The sequence below is a fragment of the Pleurodeles waltl genome, chromosome 1_2, assembly GCF_031143425.1.
Source record: "Pleurodeles waltl isolate 20211129_DDA chromosome 1_2, aPleWal1.hap1.20221129, whole genome shotgun sequence".
Taxonomy (NCBI): Eukaryota; Metazoa; Chordata; class Amphibia; order Caudata; family Salamandridae; genus Pleurodeles; species Pleurodeles waltl.
Window position 1 is genome coordinate 690,129,445 of NC_090437.1, and position 20,005 is coordinate 690,149,449.

The following is a 20,005-nucleotide window of genomic DNA, read 5'->3' on the forward strand; positions in this document are numbered from 1 at the left end:
AGTAAAGGCACGCAAATCACAAGTTGTGCCATGTTGGTGCTGTTTAATGTATCACACACCATTTTGCTTTCTTCCGCTTGTGTAATTTTACTAGAGATATTGGGACCACTCTTTTAAAATAATATAACTAAATGGTCGATTGCATCGAGCAATATTTTACTTCCAAAGTTTTTCCTGGCAAAACGTGACTACATTCAACAGTGTAATTGCAAAATACTCGCAAAACAGCTATTGCGTTCCTAGTATAAGCTGGGACGGGCCAAGGAATGATCATGCTAGTAGGGTAAATAATTAATGAAAACGTTTCTTATAGAGACTCGATCTGCCCCTTAAACTTGATCGTCTGTTATGGGCAACAAAGTGCAGTATGGTCCTTCTATAATGACCATTTGAAAGGACTGAGCCACATGGAAACCAAGGATATTATAGGAAATATGTATATTTCATTAACAGCCTTGATGAGCTCAAGGGCCACATTCAGCCCTTCCAAGTGAAACACGTGCCAGCTACTATGTTAATTAACAAACAATCATTAAGTATTAGAGCTCTAAACAAAATATGCACCTTATTACAAAATCTACAATTTAAGTTCTAATGGTGTTGATTGTAAGCTTTAGTGTTATGACATGTGGCAGAAAGTTGGTGGCTAGGTAAGATCGGAGTGCAATTTACAATCACTCAGTCATCAGCTTATAAAGGCATGTTTATGCACTAGTTGCTTTCTTTAGAAAGAAAATCACTAGTTAATGGGAGAGCTTCTGTCAGGTTTGACAAATAATGGGCAAATAGAAATCTAGCTGGACATAGATCTCCTTCAAACTATTTAAATTGTTGATTTTTTTTTTCTATGACCTGACCCTAGTGAAGCAGCTGTACTTTAGTCCATGTATTAGATAGGAGTAGTGTAACATAAAGAAAGAGAGAGGGATAAAGGAGCATTCGTGGATTTGCTATAGATTGTCCACTGAGTTGAATGCGCAACAGAAGTTCACAAAGATATGAAGGATTCTCTCTTGTGTGGACTTTCATGCAACATAGCAAAATAAAAAAATAGTCGCTGGTCTGTAGTCAGAACAGGCTGAAGCTGGTTTTCTACCTTGGTATCAAGTTTGATATTTGAGCATGCCTAAACAGAGGTGCATTTTGGGAACTCTAACTATCCAGCGCTGAGATAGTTATGCTTCTAATGGCTCTAATTATGTCTCAGCAGTTGGCTAACAGAACCATTGTAAGCCAACACTGAGGGTTGTGTTTAATCTATTTATTGTATTTTGTGTACGAAGTTTTGTAAGATCTATGGGTGTATTGCAACATGCTTATAAGTCTAATTTTGTTGCACTTTAAAATACAAAATTACTCTAAAACAATTACTCTACCTTGATGGTTGCTTTGAAGGTGTCTTCTACTGTGGGTTACATCTGCAGTGGACTAGCTGGAGAAGCTGAATGTGCAGTTTTGAAGAGGCTGTCTGACTAGTAGAGGTGTGTTTAAGAAACAAGCTAACAAATTAACTGTATCAGAATATAATTGCACTTTTATTTTATTGATCCTATTTCTATAGTGCTTACCATCTCAAAGGGCAAGAAACTGTTTTACATAAACTTTATTATGGTAGCATAGAAATATTAGCAGTTTTCATCTAGCAATGTTTGTGGAAGGACATAATGTATTGGTAAGTAAAGAGCAAATCTAGAAAAAGAGAATGGTAGTTTTAGTGTGAAGACGTGAGGTTTTAGATCTTTATGGATTGCTAATTGTTCCAGGTTGTATCTGATGTGATCAAGAATGGAGTTCCAAAGTCTCAGAGACAAGGGGGATGTAAGGACTTTGAGTATTAGTCTTCTGTTTCTTGTTGTCCGCTGCTCACTGGTGAATTTCTGCATCTCCTTCAGGCTTGGGGGTAGTCTATTATGGATTGTTCTGTAGATTATGAAGGCAATGTTGAAGTCAGTGCCTCAAGGGGAAGCTTGTGAAGTTGTTTTAGGATGGGTGCAATATGTTACAAGTTTTTGTTGCCTCTACACGCTTAGCGTCCACGTGAAGTATAGCTCTAAGAGGTAGTTTAGAGAATTTGGGAATGCCTGCCAATGCGCGATTACCACCATCCCAGAGAAAGAGACTGAACTTTGTTTCTGAAGTCTGAGTGAGGGATCACAGGCTTTAATCTTTTTAGTAAGTGTAATTGATAGGATGCAGTTTCTTTGAATTTGGTAATTTGATCATATATATTAGGGTTTTTGTCTATGATGGAGCCCAGAGATTTCATGTTAGAATTGCATTGTCTCTTAAATAGTAGTTTTCTCTGTGACCCAGAATGTGCGATAATTCAATAATTATGTACAGATTTGTGTAAGCATTCCACTGTTGCACGTCAACTAATTACGTACAGATTTGTGAAAGTATTCCACTGTTGCAAATGAAATAGGATGAGTGCTTTGTAGATATAGTCCTCTAATATTACCAGGGTCATATTTCTAAAGAATTTACTGATATTCTCTATTGAGCATTTTTGATAGTAGCAACCATGAATGGCATGTCATATGTATTTAGTTACTTGGTTAACCTTGTGAACAAAAGCTTGTGATACAACACATACTCATAAAATGCAGTACCAATGATATTTATATTTCATTCACTTAACATACAATTACAAGCTATCTAAAAAAATAAATTTGAATGATTAATTTAGTGATTGTAACAAGTAGTTTTGGTCACTTTCTTCCGTCACTTGATGTGCACCATTTGAACTTTATTGGAATAGCACTTTTTTAATCACAACATTTAAGCTGTGTGGTCTTTTATTGTTTATCCATCAAATAAGATTATAGCACAGTTCATTAGATGTTTTGCTTAATAATCACAAGCCAGGTTAACTTAACCAGGGATAACTAATCACAGATCATTGCCCTCATTTCCACCGATGTAACATTTGACAAACTGTCTCTGGTGTATCATTGCAGGTTAAGTACATTTATTGATAGGCTGCCCATCACACACACACACATTTCAGCTTACCTTCACCAGTATTGTTAAGAAAAAAGGGGTGAGAACAATGAGCAATGGGTAGCTAGTAAAGAATGTTCTGCAACACAAGCATGGGAACTTGAAGATAAACATGGTCTCTAATATGTGTGAATCTGCTTTGTTCGCTATAATTGAAACATTTAAATAGGCTCACTTTAATATAGGAGTTTTACATTTGGTATTACTTTTGTGTGTTCCACACAGATAAATCCATTACTGAAGGTACTTCTAGTTGCATCTTAAGATATTCCAAATTGAATGTGAATTTTATAGCTTTCAACTAAATTGTTTTGTTGACTTTACAACAGCCATAATTTTGACAAACGATTTATTTAGCAGTGCTATGTTCTGATTAAAGCACTTTCATAAGAATTAAGAGTCTTTAAACCTTCTGCTCGAACACTAACTTCCAATTCGAAACTTGACTCACATCAAAGAATTTTTAAGTTGGGTGCACAAAATTATCACTTTGCAAATGTAGAATCCAATTACTGATTCTCAAAATTGGAATTTGTTCTATTTATGAATGTGGAACTGTACCAATTGCAAATCAGGCTTGGTGCAGAATTTAGAGCATCCATAGGTATGTATCCATCCATAAATGAGTATTTCCTTACCCATTTCATGTACTTTTCTGACCTTGAATCTCAGATTTGCTCCTATCAAATGCAGGAGTACATTTTTCCATATTGGTAGTAGGGGGGTGACACCCCTAGTGAATTATTGAAAGATTTGTAAAGTGCTCAGCTACTCAGTAGCCCAGCACTAGACATCCAGAAATCGCATTACTGCATTGCCCTTGGCAAGGCAAAGAGAAGCCCTTAAAGTTTTCCTGGGTTCCTGTGAGATGGTTTTCAAAGAGTGGGGAAGCGAGTTCCATCCCTTACTAGCCATACCAAAAAATGACCTACGCACCGAACTTTGAAAATGTGGCACCCTAGCACTGACGCGAACCTGATTCTAATGGAGTTGTAGAGAAATGGTTTACTCCACAAGAAATAATGTTTTCCAGATGGTTAACAGAACAGTAGATGTGCAAAAACACATTTACTTCCAACTTGCAATTGTCGAATTTTCCACTTCGTTTACATTTTGTGTGTATTATTTTTGCACCTTTGAGTGCTGCATCAGATATTTTATGGAGTGAATCTCACATATGTCAGAAATATGCTCCAAATGAGTAATCAGCAAGAGCAGATTTCAGAAATTTTCAGAAGCCCATTGTGAATCACGCCCTGAGTGCTGCTTGCAATATTTCCCTCAACCTAATTAACACACCACCTGCTTGACGCCAGTCCCTACAGTTTTACTATTAGTGAACTATGGAGGCACCCCCCCTTAACAATGTTAATAAGCCAATCTTCTGTAGTTCTCCAAAAGGTTGGTTGAGTCGAATTTCTGCTTTACCATCCAATCTTACTTTCTGTACCTTTTCTGTGACATGGACTGTTGAACTAATTGAACAGTTACATATAGGAACCAGGAGTCATATGCACGAACTTTCTGATCGCTATTTGCAACCAGGCTTTTTGCACCTAGTAGGTTGGAATCTGAGTGTGTTGCAGTCCGAACTACCTAGTTAATTTTATAAGGTAGGTCACAAATTGTGATTTTCCCAAATTGGCCTGCTGTGGTTGACAGGCTCACATGCCATGACTGATTTTTAATAATGCAAACTTTTAAAAGCAACCTTATTTCCTTAAAAGGAACGTGGCTGCTTTTTAAAGGAAAACAAGTTTTGTAAAGTTTCTGTGAGAGTTGACAGTGTTCCCCTGAACTACTGCCTATTCCTCCCTGAAACGTTTATCCCTTTTCAGAAAGGTGAAAGGGGGACTAACTTGCCATTTGGAAGGGAAGCCCACAACACACCTCTTCCAAACAGGTAATCCTTTGGAAACCCATTTTAGTAGTCGTTAAAAGTTTTCCTGACTCCTAAAATGGGTTTTGTCCATTAAAAGAAGCTCTGATTTTGCAAAGTGGAGTGTTAGCATGTGCAAAATAGATTAGTACATCCGACCCCAGGTTGTTATCTGAATTTATTTTCTTAAATGTTGCTCCCTATATAAGCCAATTTCTATTAACTCTACATACCAAGCAATAACATCAGTGGATCACAGATTGCGGATGAATGTCCTGGTATGGTGTTAATTAACCTTTCGAGTCCTAACAGACTTTGTGAAAGAATAGTCATGTCATTTGCAATGTGTAAAACATGGTAGTTTGCACGCAGATTGACAGAAAAGTATTATATTATACGTGTAAGTTCTGCTTTACATCACTTCATTCTATTGATATGCGTAGGTTTTCTGCTCTTCCTGAACCGGAACCAGGTGTCGGTGTAGGGCAACTAATAATGAGTATTTGATTAATTCCCAGCGTTTCCAATTTCAAACACAATTTGTTCCTACCAATAGATAAAAACCATACAAAGCATTCTTCTCTCTGCTAACAAGCTGCTTCCTCTGCAAGCAGTCGATACAGCTACGTGTGCTCAAAGTCATGTAATGTTATGTGCAGAGATTGTTGTGGGAAGATTCCCGCAGAATACCATTAAGATGATTTACATGAATGCCAAACAAGAATGGAGCCAACATAAACTTGCCTGACATTGTGAGTTGCAAAGGAATTCTCCTCTCCAGCTAATTCATAGCAGATTGCGGCCTTTGTAAATTGTGAACTCCCTGTGTTAATGATGACGTACATTGTTAGTGTGGGCTCACAGCTAGCAGCTCGTATAACACAACTGCTTTGTCTAGCTGAAGCTTAGCCAGGGCCCCTAAGAATATATCAGTTATCATGGGGAACATAAAACCAAATGAAGACCTCACAGCCAATATGTGTTAACAAATATACATACATTGTGATCTTATGCGGTTTAGTTTAGCCAGTCTTTCTTTAAAACTTAGTTGTTCGTTTAGCATTACACTTCCTTCTTTCTCCCATTCCATTAATCTCTTTTTGTTTATTTTTCCAAAGAATTTAGCATCATTATCACTTATGGGCATTTAGCTGCATTAACTACAATTGTCTTTTTAGTCACACAATTATTTTGATTTGTTATTCTGCATAAGGGATCGTGACAACATTTAGTGTTAAATAAAATGCAAACAGTTTAAAATCAGCTATCACACGCCCTTGAGCAAACCTTAAGTGGTAACTGGTAGTTTGATGCAATCTCCCTTAATTGCAGTCTGAGCAATTTGAACGTCAATTTTGTTCATCTCAGCGAAGGGCAACCTTACCCTTTTATAGGCAATCATTTGCACCAAAGAAACTGTATGTCAGACTCTACCGTAGGTTTCCAGCAACAGGATGCATATTTGGAGAGTACAGCGTTCACACTCAACGATACATCTTGGTAGATAGCACATTTGTTATCCAGCTCAATAGTACTCATTTTCTCAGAATCTCAGGCAGTCCAGGGGAAACATCACTTACAACGCGTCAAATTCAACAACATTTATTTACCACTTTGCATTTACCACACACATGCATTTACCACCCACATGCATTTACCACGCATGGCTTTACCACGCATACCTTTACAATGCATTTCATTGTAAAGGCATAAATGGTAAAGGTGTATGCATGTTAAAGGTTTATATATATTAGGGTGGATATCGGTTTTTGGTGGTAAAGGCATTTTTAATTTTTAGTGTGGGTATGGGATTTGGGGTGGTAAGGGCATTTTTCAGTTTGAGGGTGGGCTTTTTGTGTGGTAAGGGCTTTTTCAGGTTTTAGGGTGGGTATGGCTTTTTGGGTGGTTTGGGGATTTTTTAGGTTTTAGGGTCGGTATGGGTTTTTGAGTAGTAAAGGCATTTATAGGTTTTAAGGTGGGTATGAGTTTTGGGATGGTAAGGGCATTTTTAGATTTTAGGGTGGGTATGGGTTTTTGGGTGGTAAGGACATTTATAGGTTTTAGGATGGGTTTTGGGATGGTAAGGATATTTTTAGCTTTAGGGGTGGGTATGGGTTTTGGGGTGGTAAGGGCAATTTTAGCTTTAGGGGTGGGTATGGGTTTTGGGGTGGTAAGGGCGTTTTTTGGTTTTAGGGTGGGTATGGGTTTTGGGTAATGGCATTTTTAGGTTTTAGGGTGGGTATGGGTTTTTGGGTGGAACAATCATTGTTAGGGTGGGTATGGGATTTGGGGTGGTAAGGACATTTTTAGATTTTAGGGTAGGTATGGGATTTGGGGTGGTAAGGGGTGTTTAGGTTTTAGGGTGGGTATGGGTTTTGGGGTGGTAAAGTAATTTTTAGGGTTTAGGGTGGGTAGGGTTCGTAGGTGCAAAGGTCTGTATGTATATGTGTGTGTGTGTGTGTGTGTGTATATATACACATATATGTATACACACACACATATAAAGTATGTTATACTTACTTTCACTTTTTGCCATGCATATGCCTTTACTACGAAATGTTCATGGTAAAGACATGCGTGGTAAAAGCATATGTGTGATAAAAACATTTAGTGTTACGTGCATTTGTGGTAATGACATGCGTTGTACTTACCGCATTGTAAAGGCATGTGTGGCAAGTGCATGTGTTGTTCCATCATACATCCGCCGTCCAGTGTATTTTGTGAGCTATAGGTTTTCCAGCTCTTTTCTTCCATATTTGTTAGAGGGCAAAGTGGACCCATTAGGACCGTCATTGTGATTAAGAAGAGAAATACAGATCCCTGTAGTTTGATGAATTAATTTACTGAGTCACCTGCTCAGATTCACTTATTATGAAAGAAAAATAATCATTGCATTATTTTATTATGGCCGTAATTTGTCTTTTAAAGTGGTTGAGATGTCCTCTTCATTTCCCCTCTTAGCATCTTTCTTCTATCCAGCAAAACTAAAGATTTCAGGAAAGATGATTGTTGGGACAATTTTGTCCCCTTCATGGTAAATGGATGTGCAGCCTTACTCTAAGTCACCCAACTGCAAGTGAATTTAGTGTCCTTGCTATCAATTTGGCCTGGCACTTGTGAAATCCTGCCTGTCTAGGCCTGACACCATAAAGTTGTTGGGCTGTAGTGTTTTAACAAAGAGACACTTGATGTGAAGATCTGTGTGCGAGGAACCACAGATGGAGGCTTGTGGGGCAGTGCCATGGAGTTTGAGCGTTGAATAGTTAGCAGTAGTGATAGCTTTGTAACTGAGGTGAATGCTTGCACTAGAGTGTCAACGCCAAAAAGCCCATATAAGGGAGCCTACTCTATTTAGCATGCAGTTGATGTGGGATAGATTTCTCGGTGGTCATTTAGTTAGCGTAGTGTTTGTTGTAGAATAGTTTAAGGTGAAGCTTGGCATTGGGGAAGTTGAGGGAGAAGCAATGGTCTGGGTCAGCATTGTGATATTCATGACATTTTCAACTTGGTGAGGTTGGTCTATAGCGTGGTGAGTTGTTCAGGCTAAATAATAGTGATATTCTTACCCTGAAGTACAGTAATACTGTGGAAGTTTTTGAATAAAGTTGAAAGTGAGGTGTAGGCCTGGGTACACTTCCTAAAGTGGAGAACGTATAAGGGTAGTTTAATGTCCTGTCATGTCTTGTGATGTTTTCTCATGAAGTCATTGGATGGTGAGGGGTGCAATTATCGGAGCAGCGTGCTATGCCTAGCACATGCATTCACAGTAGAATGGCGAGTTTACCATAGTATATATGAACATTGAACCATGATTTCATTTCTCCAGTAGCGCTTAGAAATATGGTGTCTCTTTGCCAAAGGCTAACCAGTGTTTCATTAGGAGTGTCCAGGGGCTTTGGAGGATCTACAGCCCATAGCTCTAGATAACACTGACAGACCATAGTGTTAGCAGCAGAGGTGTCAAATTATTTCCTTCAAAAGTGGAGGAGCCACCTGCTTGGTACCTGCAGTGGATGGCGATGCAAGGAGAGGAGCATGCCGAAAGCATTTAGCGTTAGGGTTGTCTATGTAGGGCTGTGGTATAATTATTGGTTGGTGTCTGTATACAAATATTTTATAATAATTTAAAATAGCTTCCCTTTCCCTGGGACGTAGAATATTTTAGTGTAAAGCTATACTCTTCTCAAACATTGGATATATAATGATAATTTGCAATTAGTTGTGAACATAGCTGTGCTTTGAATTAGTTTAAGCCTGCTTTTTAAATAAAGAACGATGGGGAGCTGTTCCAGCCCTTTAGTTAATGTGATCAGATGTGAACGCATTAGCAGAGACAGAAACCAGTTGTGTTGCCATCATGTTGAATCAAGAGTACTAAAGGGAAACAATGGCTGCTGAAAGCCAGAGGCAAGTGTTCCGACAGTTGCAGCACTTTTTACCAGTCCATCCAACCAAGCAAGTACACTTAAATAGTGAGATTGAGATGTAACGTTATGCAGAGACTACCACACTGACACAAACCACTTCTCCCAAGCCCCAAAAGTATGCGTATGCTTTACAATGTCTAGCTATGCACCAGTCATGTGTTTCGTAAATTAAAGTACACAGTTTAGCCAAGAGGAAAGATGGGAAAAGTGGTAGGAAGTTGTTCATTGTCATCTGTTTTACAGGAGTCTGCAACAATGGCCTTAGTTACTCTGAAACGTTACATATAGTAGATTTTATGTTAAAATGTATGTCTTAATTTTGAAAAATATCTCTTGAGGAGTGAGTAGATAGATGAATATTTTGAGCATTAATTGCTGTGCCATTTTGAATATGCTGAAGGTATTACTATAAGTATTTCAGAATGAAAGCGGATGCTGTGCATTGCCCTTTGATTTAAACATATAATTATATTTACCCTTCAGGTATATTTTCTAATGAACACATTTCACAATACTTATTTACAATAACTGGGGGGTAATTTCAGTGACGTAGTACCTCTCAACAATCAGTGGAACTACTGTTTTTGAACAAGTGACTAAGCAACATTCATTAGTGAACACATCTGTGATATGAGGGAATTAGTGCAAAGCACAGTACAATGTCTGTATTGTTGTCAAGCCATTTGATGAGATGTGGAACAGTAAAGTTAGCCTGGTTGCGTCCTGAATATCTTGGCTGTGGAGTTTGAAATATATCAACATAGAATTCTAAATATTGCTTAGAAATGTTTTTTAATTGGCTGCGGACTGTTTCACTGGAAGCAATTTAATGAAATTTCGTGAGTTCATTTTCTGTCTTTAGTTTTGCTAATGTCTTTAGCTATCTCTGAATTGCTTTTTCCAACAGTATCATTTTCCAGAGCAATGTTAAAGGTTCTGTCGAAGAGATCCATTGGTTTGTTAAAGGATCATGTTTTCTCAGTTGACGATCAATTTCCATTCTGGAAATGCTCTATGTAGCCCCTACATGTATTCTCTTTAACTATGAAGCATTGTGGTTATTCTCACTTTGTTTAACTTAAACAGGGACAGTAACAGATATCCTAGAATGGGCATTGAGCCCTGGCTGAGACTTACTCGCTCAAGCAAATCCTGTCTGATATTCTTTGTTTTCAGTGCTACCCAGCGCCATATAATAACTTGGCTTACTGTTAAACGTGTCACAAATTGCCCCATCTGTATATTGAGCTAGCATAACCCTTAGGAATAAGGGCTAGAGTGTAGTCAAATGGCATCTGCGAAAGGAGGTCCAAGCCTTGCCCACCCTACTGAAATCAGCCCCTTTTCCACCTCAAACGGTCACTCAGTTGCTGCATTTTTGTTTAGTGATCATTACCAGAAAGGCCTGGCCTCCTATGTGTATAATACTTATGGAGCACTGCACTGTTTCGATAGTTGTGAAATACCGAATAGTGTCCCATAGTATGTTCTGGAACTGTAACATAAACCACAGCTAATAATTGTACAACTCCAATCCGATTGTATTCTTATTAAAAACTGTTGTGCATGACAAGTAACATAAGTACCTAAGTTGTAATTCCTAACTATTCAGAGAGCATTACATTAACAGAGGTTGATTTTTGAGGATGCTTATTTCACCATGATTTGTATATTAACAATGGTAAATGGGCAAAAACGTTTTTATATTGAGCAGTCTAAGGAAGTCTCTTTATATTCAAGTCCGAAAATATTTAAAAAAATACTAAATAAAAATCGTTGTGCGTGAATGAAATGTCCATTTTATGAACAATCTCTGCAGCGAGATGGCTCTCGGATTCAGTACTCTTGTAGGAAATGTTACATATTCACATCAGCCTTCACGGAGAAGAAACATTGCAGGGGTCAATATTTTCAGGACTAAACACTGATGTTTTGCCAGTAATTTCTAAATCCTAATTGCTTGATGTTTCTGCAGATTTCAGCACGCTGTGGTTCCTCATCTAATGTGAATGGAGTGCCTGAGAGGGTTCCATGCCTAAGTCCTGAGGGTAGGTGCAAGATCGATTTCTTATTTCCTTTTTGATATTTTGTAAAATATTGTAGTATTTGTTTTAATGTACCCGTACCGGTCGCACAATAACTACTGGAAGAATGCCCTGGATCAAACACTGTTGGCACAATTAGATTATACCCATCCCTCTGATTTAAAATTCAGTCTTTTCCCAGACACTGGGCCAACAGAAATACCTTCTTCGTGGGAATGTCCTTATGGTGTCATTGATTATAGCGTTATGGTATATTATCCTATGGTTTTGAGGTTTTGCTGTTAACCAGTTGACGTAACCAGTTTCTGCTCATCATGCATGACTACTTAGTGTGTGTGTTCCCAGTTACGAATTTTCATCTTGACTATAGGTCAAATTCAAGAAGTAGATGTATATGCCTATAGAAGTAATAGGTGTTCACCATCCTGCTGAAATTTTCAGCTGCTAGTCCTCATTCACATAAGGACCTAGGCATAAGTCTTTCAGATTTTTTACACTGGGTAAATGGCACCAAGTAAATTCCTCTTCAAATTCTTACTAACGTTAAGAGTTCTTGATTATTTGTGATGTTTGAAATAATCTCTTTTAGATTTTTTAATGTACAAAATTCCTTTTTTAGTCCAAAATACTGTTAAATTAATATATAGAATGCCAGCTCATTTTTTTATGGAATGCTTTGTTCACTTCAACATTATTTCAATTTAGTTATAAAATCAACATGAATTCGATAAGAATTCAATTAATAATTCACATTGTTGTGTTAAGCGATTGTTCCATTGTATAACGAATTCTCAACATGTTGAAACGTTAATCCTAGTTTCCAGTGTTGTCTAGCTGCTGCTTCAGCTGCTGTTATGCTGAAATGATATAAAAAAATAAAAACTACTTTGACATTTTAGGTTTTCAAAGTCACCAAAGCATCCATCGATTTAGTAAAAGCACTGCCCAACCACTGTTCTCATTGACTACTGGATTCTGAACTTCTTTACCAGTACTCAGCGAGCCACCCTTTGACCTGCACATCCTTTCTTCTGAATCGGGCTTGTCTAATGCATAGTTCATAAGCTACAGGTAGCTCTTCAGATGCTCAAGAGTAGCTTGCTTCTGTGCATCCCACCTCCTGAAGTATAAGCTTTTGCTTGGGTGGATTACTGCATTATTTTGAGACGAAAATGTGTGTATTTTCAGAACTCGTAAGGCCAGCTGATTTGAGGATAAATGTCTGAATTTCCAAATTATATTTAAAGCTGATACTTCAGTGAAAAATCATGAGGGAGACTTATTAATAAAATAATAACCATGATGCCAGGAGCATTGCAGCTATGGCTGTCATGTATTAACCCTGTAGAGGGATTCCAAATGTACTGAGCCAGCCATTTTTACATTGGTGCTGGCAACCTTGCCAAATGGACTAAGGTGAACACTGCTGGTAATCGTGCACATGTTGGCCTCTAATGTAATTTTGTCTGATATGGTCACAGTTACCACACTAATAATAATAGTAGCTCAGTATGATTTTTCTTTGAACATAAGTAGCTCTCATTACATAAAGAGCTGGAGACTCCTGTTCTAAGTGGCTGAAGGAACTGGGTGGAGTGATAAGTGCTCAGGTCTCATTAAATCTGTTGTGCTATATGCTTTTATAATGGGTGCTAGTCTTAAATCTCAACACTGAATAGGAACAAATGTTGCTTTTACATCCCATCTTTTTTTTGCGAAGCATGTCTTGATACAGTGGCTTATCTGACACAGATGCTCTACTCTTACCCAATGTGATATCCTCATGGAGGCAAATCAGTTGTTTCTTGGCTAATATGTATAAAATGGGTATAGTAATTTCTAAAAGCACTGGTTACACTTGGAGTGTATTTTTGCCTCTTCTTTCTATTCCATTAGTGTTTATTGCTGCGATTGATGCTGAATGAGACTGTAGGCTAGAGAGTGGTGGGGACCTGGCTCTTCAAAGATCGGGCTTTGGTCCTCCAATGTTGTGCTGTGTCTGGGCTTTACGCCTCAATATATTGGTTCCCTTGACGATTGTGTTTTGTTTCAACTTGATATGGATTGCCTGTTGGTTATACAAAGTCGTGTTTTTCCTTTGTATATGTTTAATGTGCCCAGTAAAACTTTACTGAATTATCAGAAGATAACGGTCATGTTGGAGTTTGGTCAGCAGAAGTGCACAAAAGCAATGTTCATCGAAGTGCACAAAATCGCTAGCATCTCCTTGAAGGAGGAAAGCAACAAGCATGAACTTGAGCATTAGGTACGCATATACCTTACAGTAGACTAGCGGGATCAGTTAATGAGCCATTTGACGGCTTGCAACAAACTGCAAGCTCCAACCTTGTGATCATATGTACTATCATACAGCTTCGATGTTGGGATGGATATAACAGTAATGAAAAGACTCCATACTGACTAGTAAAACTTCACACCTGTCTTGTAGAGACTGGCCTCATAATGCGTGCTCCTATGCTTGATGTAAGCAAAAGCCTCAAATGCACTATTTGTACTACATCAGGGATGAACCAGAAAGGCTTACAAATGCTTCGGGCATCAAGTGTGTGCTAGTAGTGTACCTCGGCAAAGATATTATCGAAACCACAGACTAACACAAGAAAGGAAACGGAGCGAGAAAATGAAAAAACCTTGAATTTAAGAAATCGGATTTACTGAAAAAAAATAAAAAAAAATAGGGACCACAGGTAACTTGGAAAATAAAACCAACCTAAAGAAGGAAGCTGATGCTAACAAGGCGCTTAAGGCAGTGTGCCTATGGAAAAGAGAATCGGAAGGTAATAGATTTTATTGTGGCAGCACATGGCAGTGGACTGAACACCAACATTTTAAATATGTACGTGGCAGAAAACTTTTAATGTAGGAACATACACTTTGTGGCATAGTATTTATTACTCCTTCAGGTGAAGCCCCCACAGGTTAGATAAACGTAGAGCACAACTCATTGACCAGAATGCACATTGGTGGCTCTATTAGTGTGATCAAATCCAAAACATAGAAACTTGCAGAGACGCAACATCTGTTGCTTGATTCATATAACTACTTGTTCTCAGTGATGTCAATGTTTCAGTCTTTAGTAAAAAAAAAAAAAAAAAAAAAAGGCACATTATCAAAAATTAAAGCACTTAATTGGAGGAGTACACAGTTCACGATTAAAAACTATGGCCCTCATTAAAACCCTGGTGGTTGGCGGAGAAGCGGCGGTCTTACCGCCAACAGACTGGCTGTAATTTTTTTTTAATTATGACCATGGCGTTTACCGCCATGGTCATCCACCACTTCTCCGATCCGACCGCCAGGGCGGAGACGACCGCTGGGCTGGAGACCAGGGTCTCCAGCCCGGCGGTATCATGACCCGGCTGACCGCCATGGATTTCATGGGGTTAGGAACCGCCATCAAATCCATGGCAGTGAGCACTATCAGTGCCAGGGAATTTGTTCCCTGGCACTGATAGGGGTCTCCGCCCACCCCCCACCCAGAGCCCTTCCCCTACACCCCCCTCCACCCCTGCCACCCCCAAAGGTGGCAGGACCCCCCTCCCCACCCCTACCCCCAACATTACATTACACATTCACACCCGACACGCACGCAGGCACCACCAACACACATACCGCACACACCAACATACATGCCAACAGCCACACACACAGTCATACGCACACACCCACATTCAGACATACACGCACACATCCATACAGACATACATACATACAGACACAAACTCATTTCCAAACACACAACACCCCCGCATGCATACACGCACTCACACACCCCCTCTACATACACACACGCACACCCCTATGCACCCACACATCACACAGCCCCCCTCCACCCCCCTCCCCTAACGGACGATCAACTTACCTGGTCCGTTGATCCTCCGGGAGGGGACGGGATCCATGGGGGCAGCTCCGCCGCCAGCACCCCGTCAACAGAACACCGCCACGCCGAATCACAGTCTTGTAAGCCGAGGTTGTAATGACCACCTATGTATTTTATCAAAAGTGTAAGTATTAAGTCAAAAGTGATCCAGAACATTCACCTTACATGCTTTGACTTAGAGGGGTCCATTCCTAATATCACAATCCTGGAAAAACCGTAATCCAATATGCAAGCACTTGTCCCCTATGTCTGCTTTCTTCAAAGTCACTGTCCTACTTTAAAGGACACAAACCCTCTCACTGTGGATGCTTCATAGAAATCTGCTGTCTGTCCCAATCGCGGGTACTATGTGAAATGCTGAGGGTTTTCCATTTCCAGGATGTTGAGGTCATGCCCATAGCATTAGAGCATCAGCATAACACTGATGATTTGATCACGTAGAAAGATTCCTTTCAGTGGAGTCCCAATTACCCTCGGCACCATTACTTGGAAAACATACCCACAGCTTGAGGCAGTCAAAATCGGTTAACAAAACTTGAAAATGTGCATACACATTTTCACATTTCTGTGGGCAAAAATGAGTTACCATCTATAGAAAAGGAAGTGGAAAGTCATATCAAATTTATTGGACCAGTGGCAAAAATAATGCACAATGTATGCTGAATAATATATTGTCTCTCTTGTGCACGCAACTCTCCTTTCAGCTACAATTTGTGAATCTTCATGTCATAGTCTCCCTTTCCTATCACATCTTCCCCCACACAACTTCCAGCTTCCTTTCTGTTGCCTTTCTGCCCCCTCACACACATTTGCTTGCATATTTGCCCCCCCATGCTTTCTCACATTTTAGAATGGTGTCTGCACATTTCCTTTCTGCTTTCAAGTTCAGGAAGAGATAGGAAATCTGTGTATAATTTCCAAAATTTCGAACATTTGCAAAATGTTCAAAGGTTTTTAGAATACGAGTAAGCTGTTTTTTCTGCAGTAAAATCAATGTCACAGATACGGGTACAAAACCGCCACTTTCTTCTCTGAACTTCATCACCTTTAAATGACGACTATATATAACACGGACTATGTGGTTTCCGAAGCAGTCTACAGCACTGAGCTACTTGTATCAAACCACAGTTCTGACCTATTTGTTTCAAGTCTGATACTGTTATCCCAGACCTGTTTCAGTGTATCATCCCTGTGAAGAAGGCCACATCCTGCTAATTGACTGAACCGTAGGATACTCGAAAATCGCTAGACTTTACTTTATCACATTAAAGACATCTCCTGTTCCTCTGAGCTACCAAAAATTGTGTGAGGAAAAATGTAAACTTTCCAGTCGTTTCATTAACATCAATCCGTTGGTGCCAACCCAAGACCAAACACATTTTGATTACATCTCCTCCCGTCTCCATCCACCCCAGTGTAGGCTTTGATGGCCCTTATGTTCAGCAAAGGAGAGTGCCCTGTGACTGCGAACTAGATTGATTTGAATTTAATCACAGCTTGATCTACAGTGCCAGGCAAAGCTGACTGTTCACATCAAGACCTGAGAAATGGATGCTTCTGCCAACAAAGCTTTGACATTGTTAGTCTATTTGAAAAATATGACAAACTCATGCAGACCACTCAACAACCCAAGTGTTAATGTTGTAGACTAACCCTAATGAGCCTGTATTACAAAGAGCCAAAGCCAGGCATGATTTAATAAGATGAAAGTAAAGAAATATGAGTAAGTATGCTTTTCAAGGCAAAGCTCCTTCCCTTAGATTTCCTTCAGGCGTGATATAGAATATTAATTTATGACTTTACTATTGCACTTTGTGGTATTTTTCTACCCTTGATTCAATTTTAACTAAAGTTGCTTCCACATAATCTTGAGCAGACTTTCATTTTCTGCTTGCAGGAGACCACCAGCAGTAGTGCTGGAACATTATTTAGAGCGAGGGTGCTAACATTAATGTTAAATCACTGAAGTCATAGGGATTTTGTGAAAAATCCAAGCATCATACAAAAATCTGAAGTGTAACAAATGTACCATGACCATTCAGCAGGAAAATGTAAGGGTGTGCTATGTAGCTGGGGGTGCATTTTGGAGCACTGGTGTGGTAGTGCACTGTCATTTACAGACAGCATATTTTCTGTTGAAACAGCCACTAAATTTGCATAGACATACAGTTTTACTAGTAAAACTATATAGCACAAAAATGATAATGCATGGGGACCAGTTTTCAGTGAATATTTACCACTAGTGCATCACCAAGTAAAGTGTCTTGATTTGTTTTGATCCTATTAAAATCTTTGTTTCCAGCACACTTTGGAATTACAAAAAAAGGTGCTTCACTTGTGCTTTCCTAATTGCTGATATAATGTGAAATGCTTGTATAGTTCATTTCTGAATATGTAAATGTTGCTGTGTGTTACAAAAACTGACCTACAACCTTTCCTTTAATTTCCTGTACCCCAGCAGGATTGTCAAGCAGGTCACTTTTATAAAATCCTCTCACTTTACAGTCAGAGAAATTATTCCAGTTATTTCCGATATAACACTCTAATTTCCCAAAAGCAGCAATTTGTCAGAAGCAAGACTGTTATTCCGACCTTTGCCTTTGTACATGCAGCAAGTAAAACAACGTAAACAATATTTAAAGGCATGTGTATTGCTCATTAACCTTTTGAACTACAGGGGCTTATTTCTGGGGGTGCTGCAGGTCCCCCAGCACCCCTACTTCCAGCACCAGTGATCACAAGTATATACACCCTTTGATTTGTTACTCTTTTTAGGTCACTCTACAGACCACAATAGCCGTCTCGGAGACCTCATGTTGCCAATACCTAAAAAGGTACATGTGAGAAGTAGTACAGAGAAGGGGTTTTGGGTCCCACTTCAGCCATTTGTTTTCATAGTTTTTATTGCATGAATAGGCTGCCTATGAAGCCCATGACGTTTCGTGGATGGATGCGTTATCCTGTTTGTGTTCCCAGTTAAAAAATGGTGCTGGACTCGAACAGCTCTCTTGTTAGACTGCAGAAGCACCACGACCTGTAGATTGTAATTCAGCATCAGGGTGTAATCTACTGATAGTATGGCCCTTTAATGACTGGTTCAGAGCTTTTATGTGTAGGAAGTGTGTCCAGTTGGTCTTTATGGCATGCTTATATTAATGAATAATCATCCCTGCACTTTCATTTGTTTTACTTTGCTATCATGATAATGTGGATTCATGGAGTTTTTCCAATGTAAAGATGTGGACACGCATAGGCTTTCTGACAGATCTAAAGAAAATACTAGCCCTTTGTGAAAAATATCCGTTATGCAATATTTAGCTTTTTATGCATTTTAACGTTTACCACTCACAACAAACATGTCATCTTCTAACTCCTTTTCATAACGTTATAATTTAAAGTTATAGTTTAGCTCTGCCAATCCAGTCTGTTCCTCCAAGGGGCCGTACTCCTGGATTACTGTGATAGTAGCCAAATAAGTTGCTTCGTTATGGTATTTTCTTTCTAGGACAGGTGGAAGGCATACACACTTAGTTACACAACTATTAGCAAACACTACCCCTAACAGAAAAAACAGACTCTCTGGCTTTGGCATTGCATTGTTAAAAACACAAAAGCAAGATCTATTGACGGTGCAAATGTTTGTTACCTCTGAAGCCCATGTGACTGGTGAAATATGATGCATAACTATGACCACACAGAGGACATGTGCATAGTGGATTTTGCTGGCAGTCCTAGCTGTGTCAGTTGGCATGGATGGTCTGTGTTACCAAGAGGTGCAGGGGTCTGCCTGAAGACGGTTACTGCAGAAGAGCTACCCTTCTGCACATCTGATATGCTTCTGAAATTATTGAATGTCTGTCTTCAGAATCCTTCAGCCCTATCCCAGGCTGACTGTCCTTCATTTTTTATCCAATTGCTCGTCAATGGCACCTATTGTCCATTACTTAAAACAACTATTCAGCTGTTAAGAAACAGCTTTCAATCATCACTCATTATATTTAATAAAATAAATTTACTGAATTACTGTTTGTCACCAATTGGGATTATTGCAGTCCCATTGTTTACACCTAGTACAACAAGCTTTCAAAAAGGTAGCGAAGAACCAGGTGATTGTTACAGCAGAGAGTTGGGTGTAACTTCTATTTCAATTGTATATGTTTTTTGACCCATCTAAACTCCTCCTTATTCAAATAAATTTACTTTCAATCAATATTTCCACATGGTCTTTCCTCACCCAAGTTCCTACTTTTGGCGACCTGTTTCCTATGATCACATATTTGCATTGACCTTGCATCTTTGCCATCAAGGTTTCAACATATTGAATATATTCCTCCCTTTCGATGTCTTGCAGTGTTTTCTCAGTGTGTGAAGGACAGGCATTTCCATCAAAAAGCAACTGACCCCTCTCTCGGTCATGGCCGCACACTTGATTCAATGAGAGCCCTGGCAACATTGTTTGTTACCGATGGCGCCGCCTGCTAAGGGTGTCGCCGATACTCTACTCTATTGCTTCACTGTCCTGATAGACGCCTGCAATATTACGTTTATTCCTTTTCTGTTTGTGTCAGCGCATCTTTACTCATAGCACCTAACATATTTCTGTGTTTTGTTTCTGGCAGCTGAACAGCTCCTACTCTGTCCTCAACCTCTCCTACCATTGGCTTTTATTATTTTCAATTATTTGTGCTTTTACTGTTTTGTATATTTGCTTAACAGTGCAAGTAGCGACATGTCTTTCTAGCTTTTATGT

General features: G+C 39.2%; 1 protein-coding gene across 5 annotated transcripts in view; it reads left to right on the top strand.

Annotated features, from left to right (window-relative positions):
- Positions 1-20,005, top strand: part of DCLK2 (doublecortin like kinase 2) — a 482,935-nt gene that overhangs the window by 304,685 nt on the left and 158,245 nt on the right. For all 5 annotated transcript variants that reach the window (XR_011205402.1, XM_069242636.1, XM_069242637.1 and 2 more), the window contains one exon: positions 11,285-11,357. Coding sequence is in view for 4 of the 5 variants with exons in the window: in XM_069242636.1 (XP_069098737.1) it covers positions 11,285-11,357 (73 nt within the window). In the remaining variant the exon portion in view is untranslated. The remainder of the gene's footprint in view (positions 1-11,284; positions 11,358-20,005) is intronic.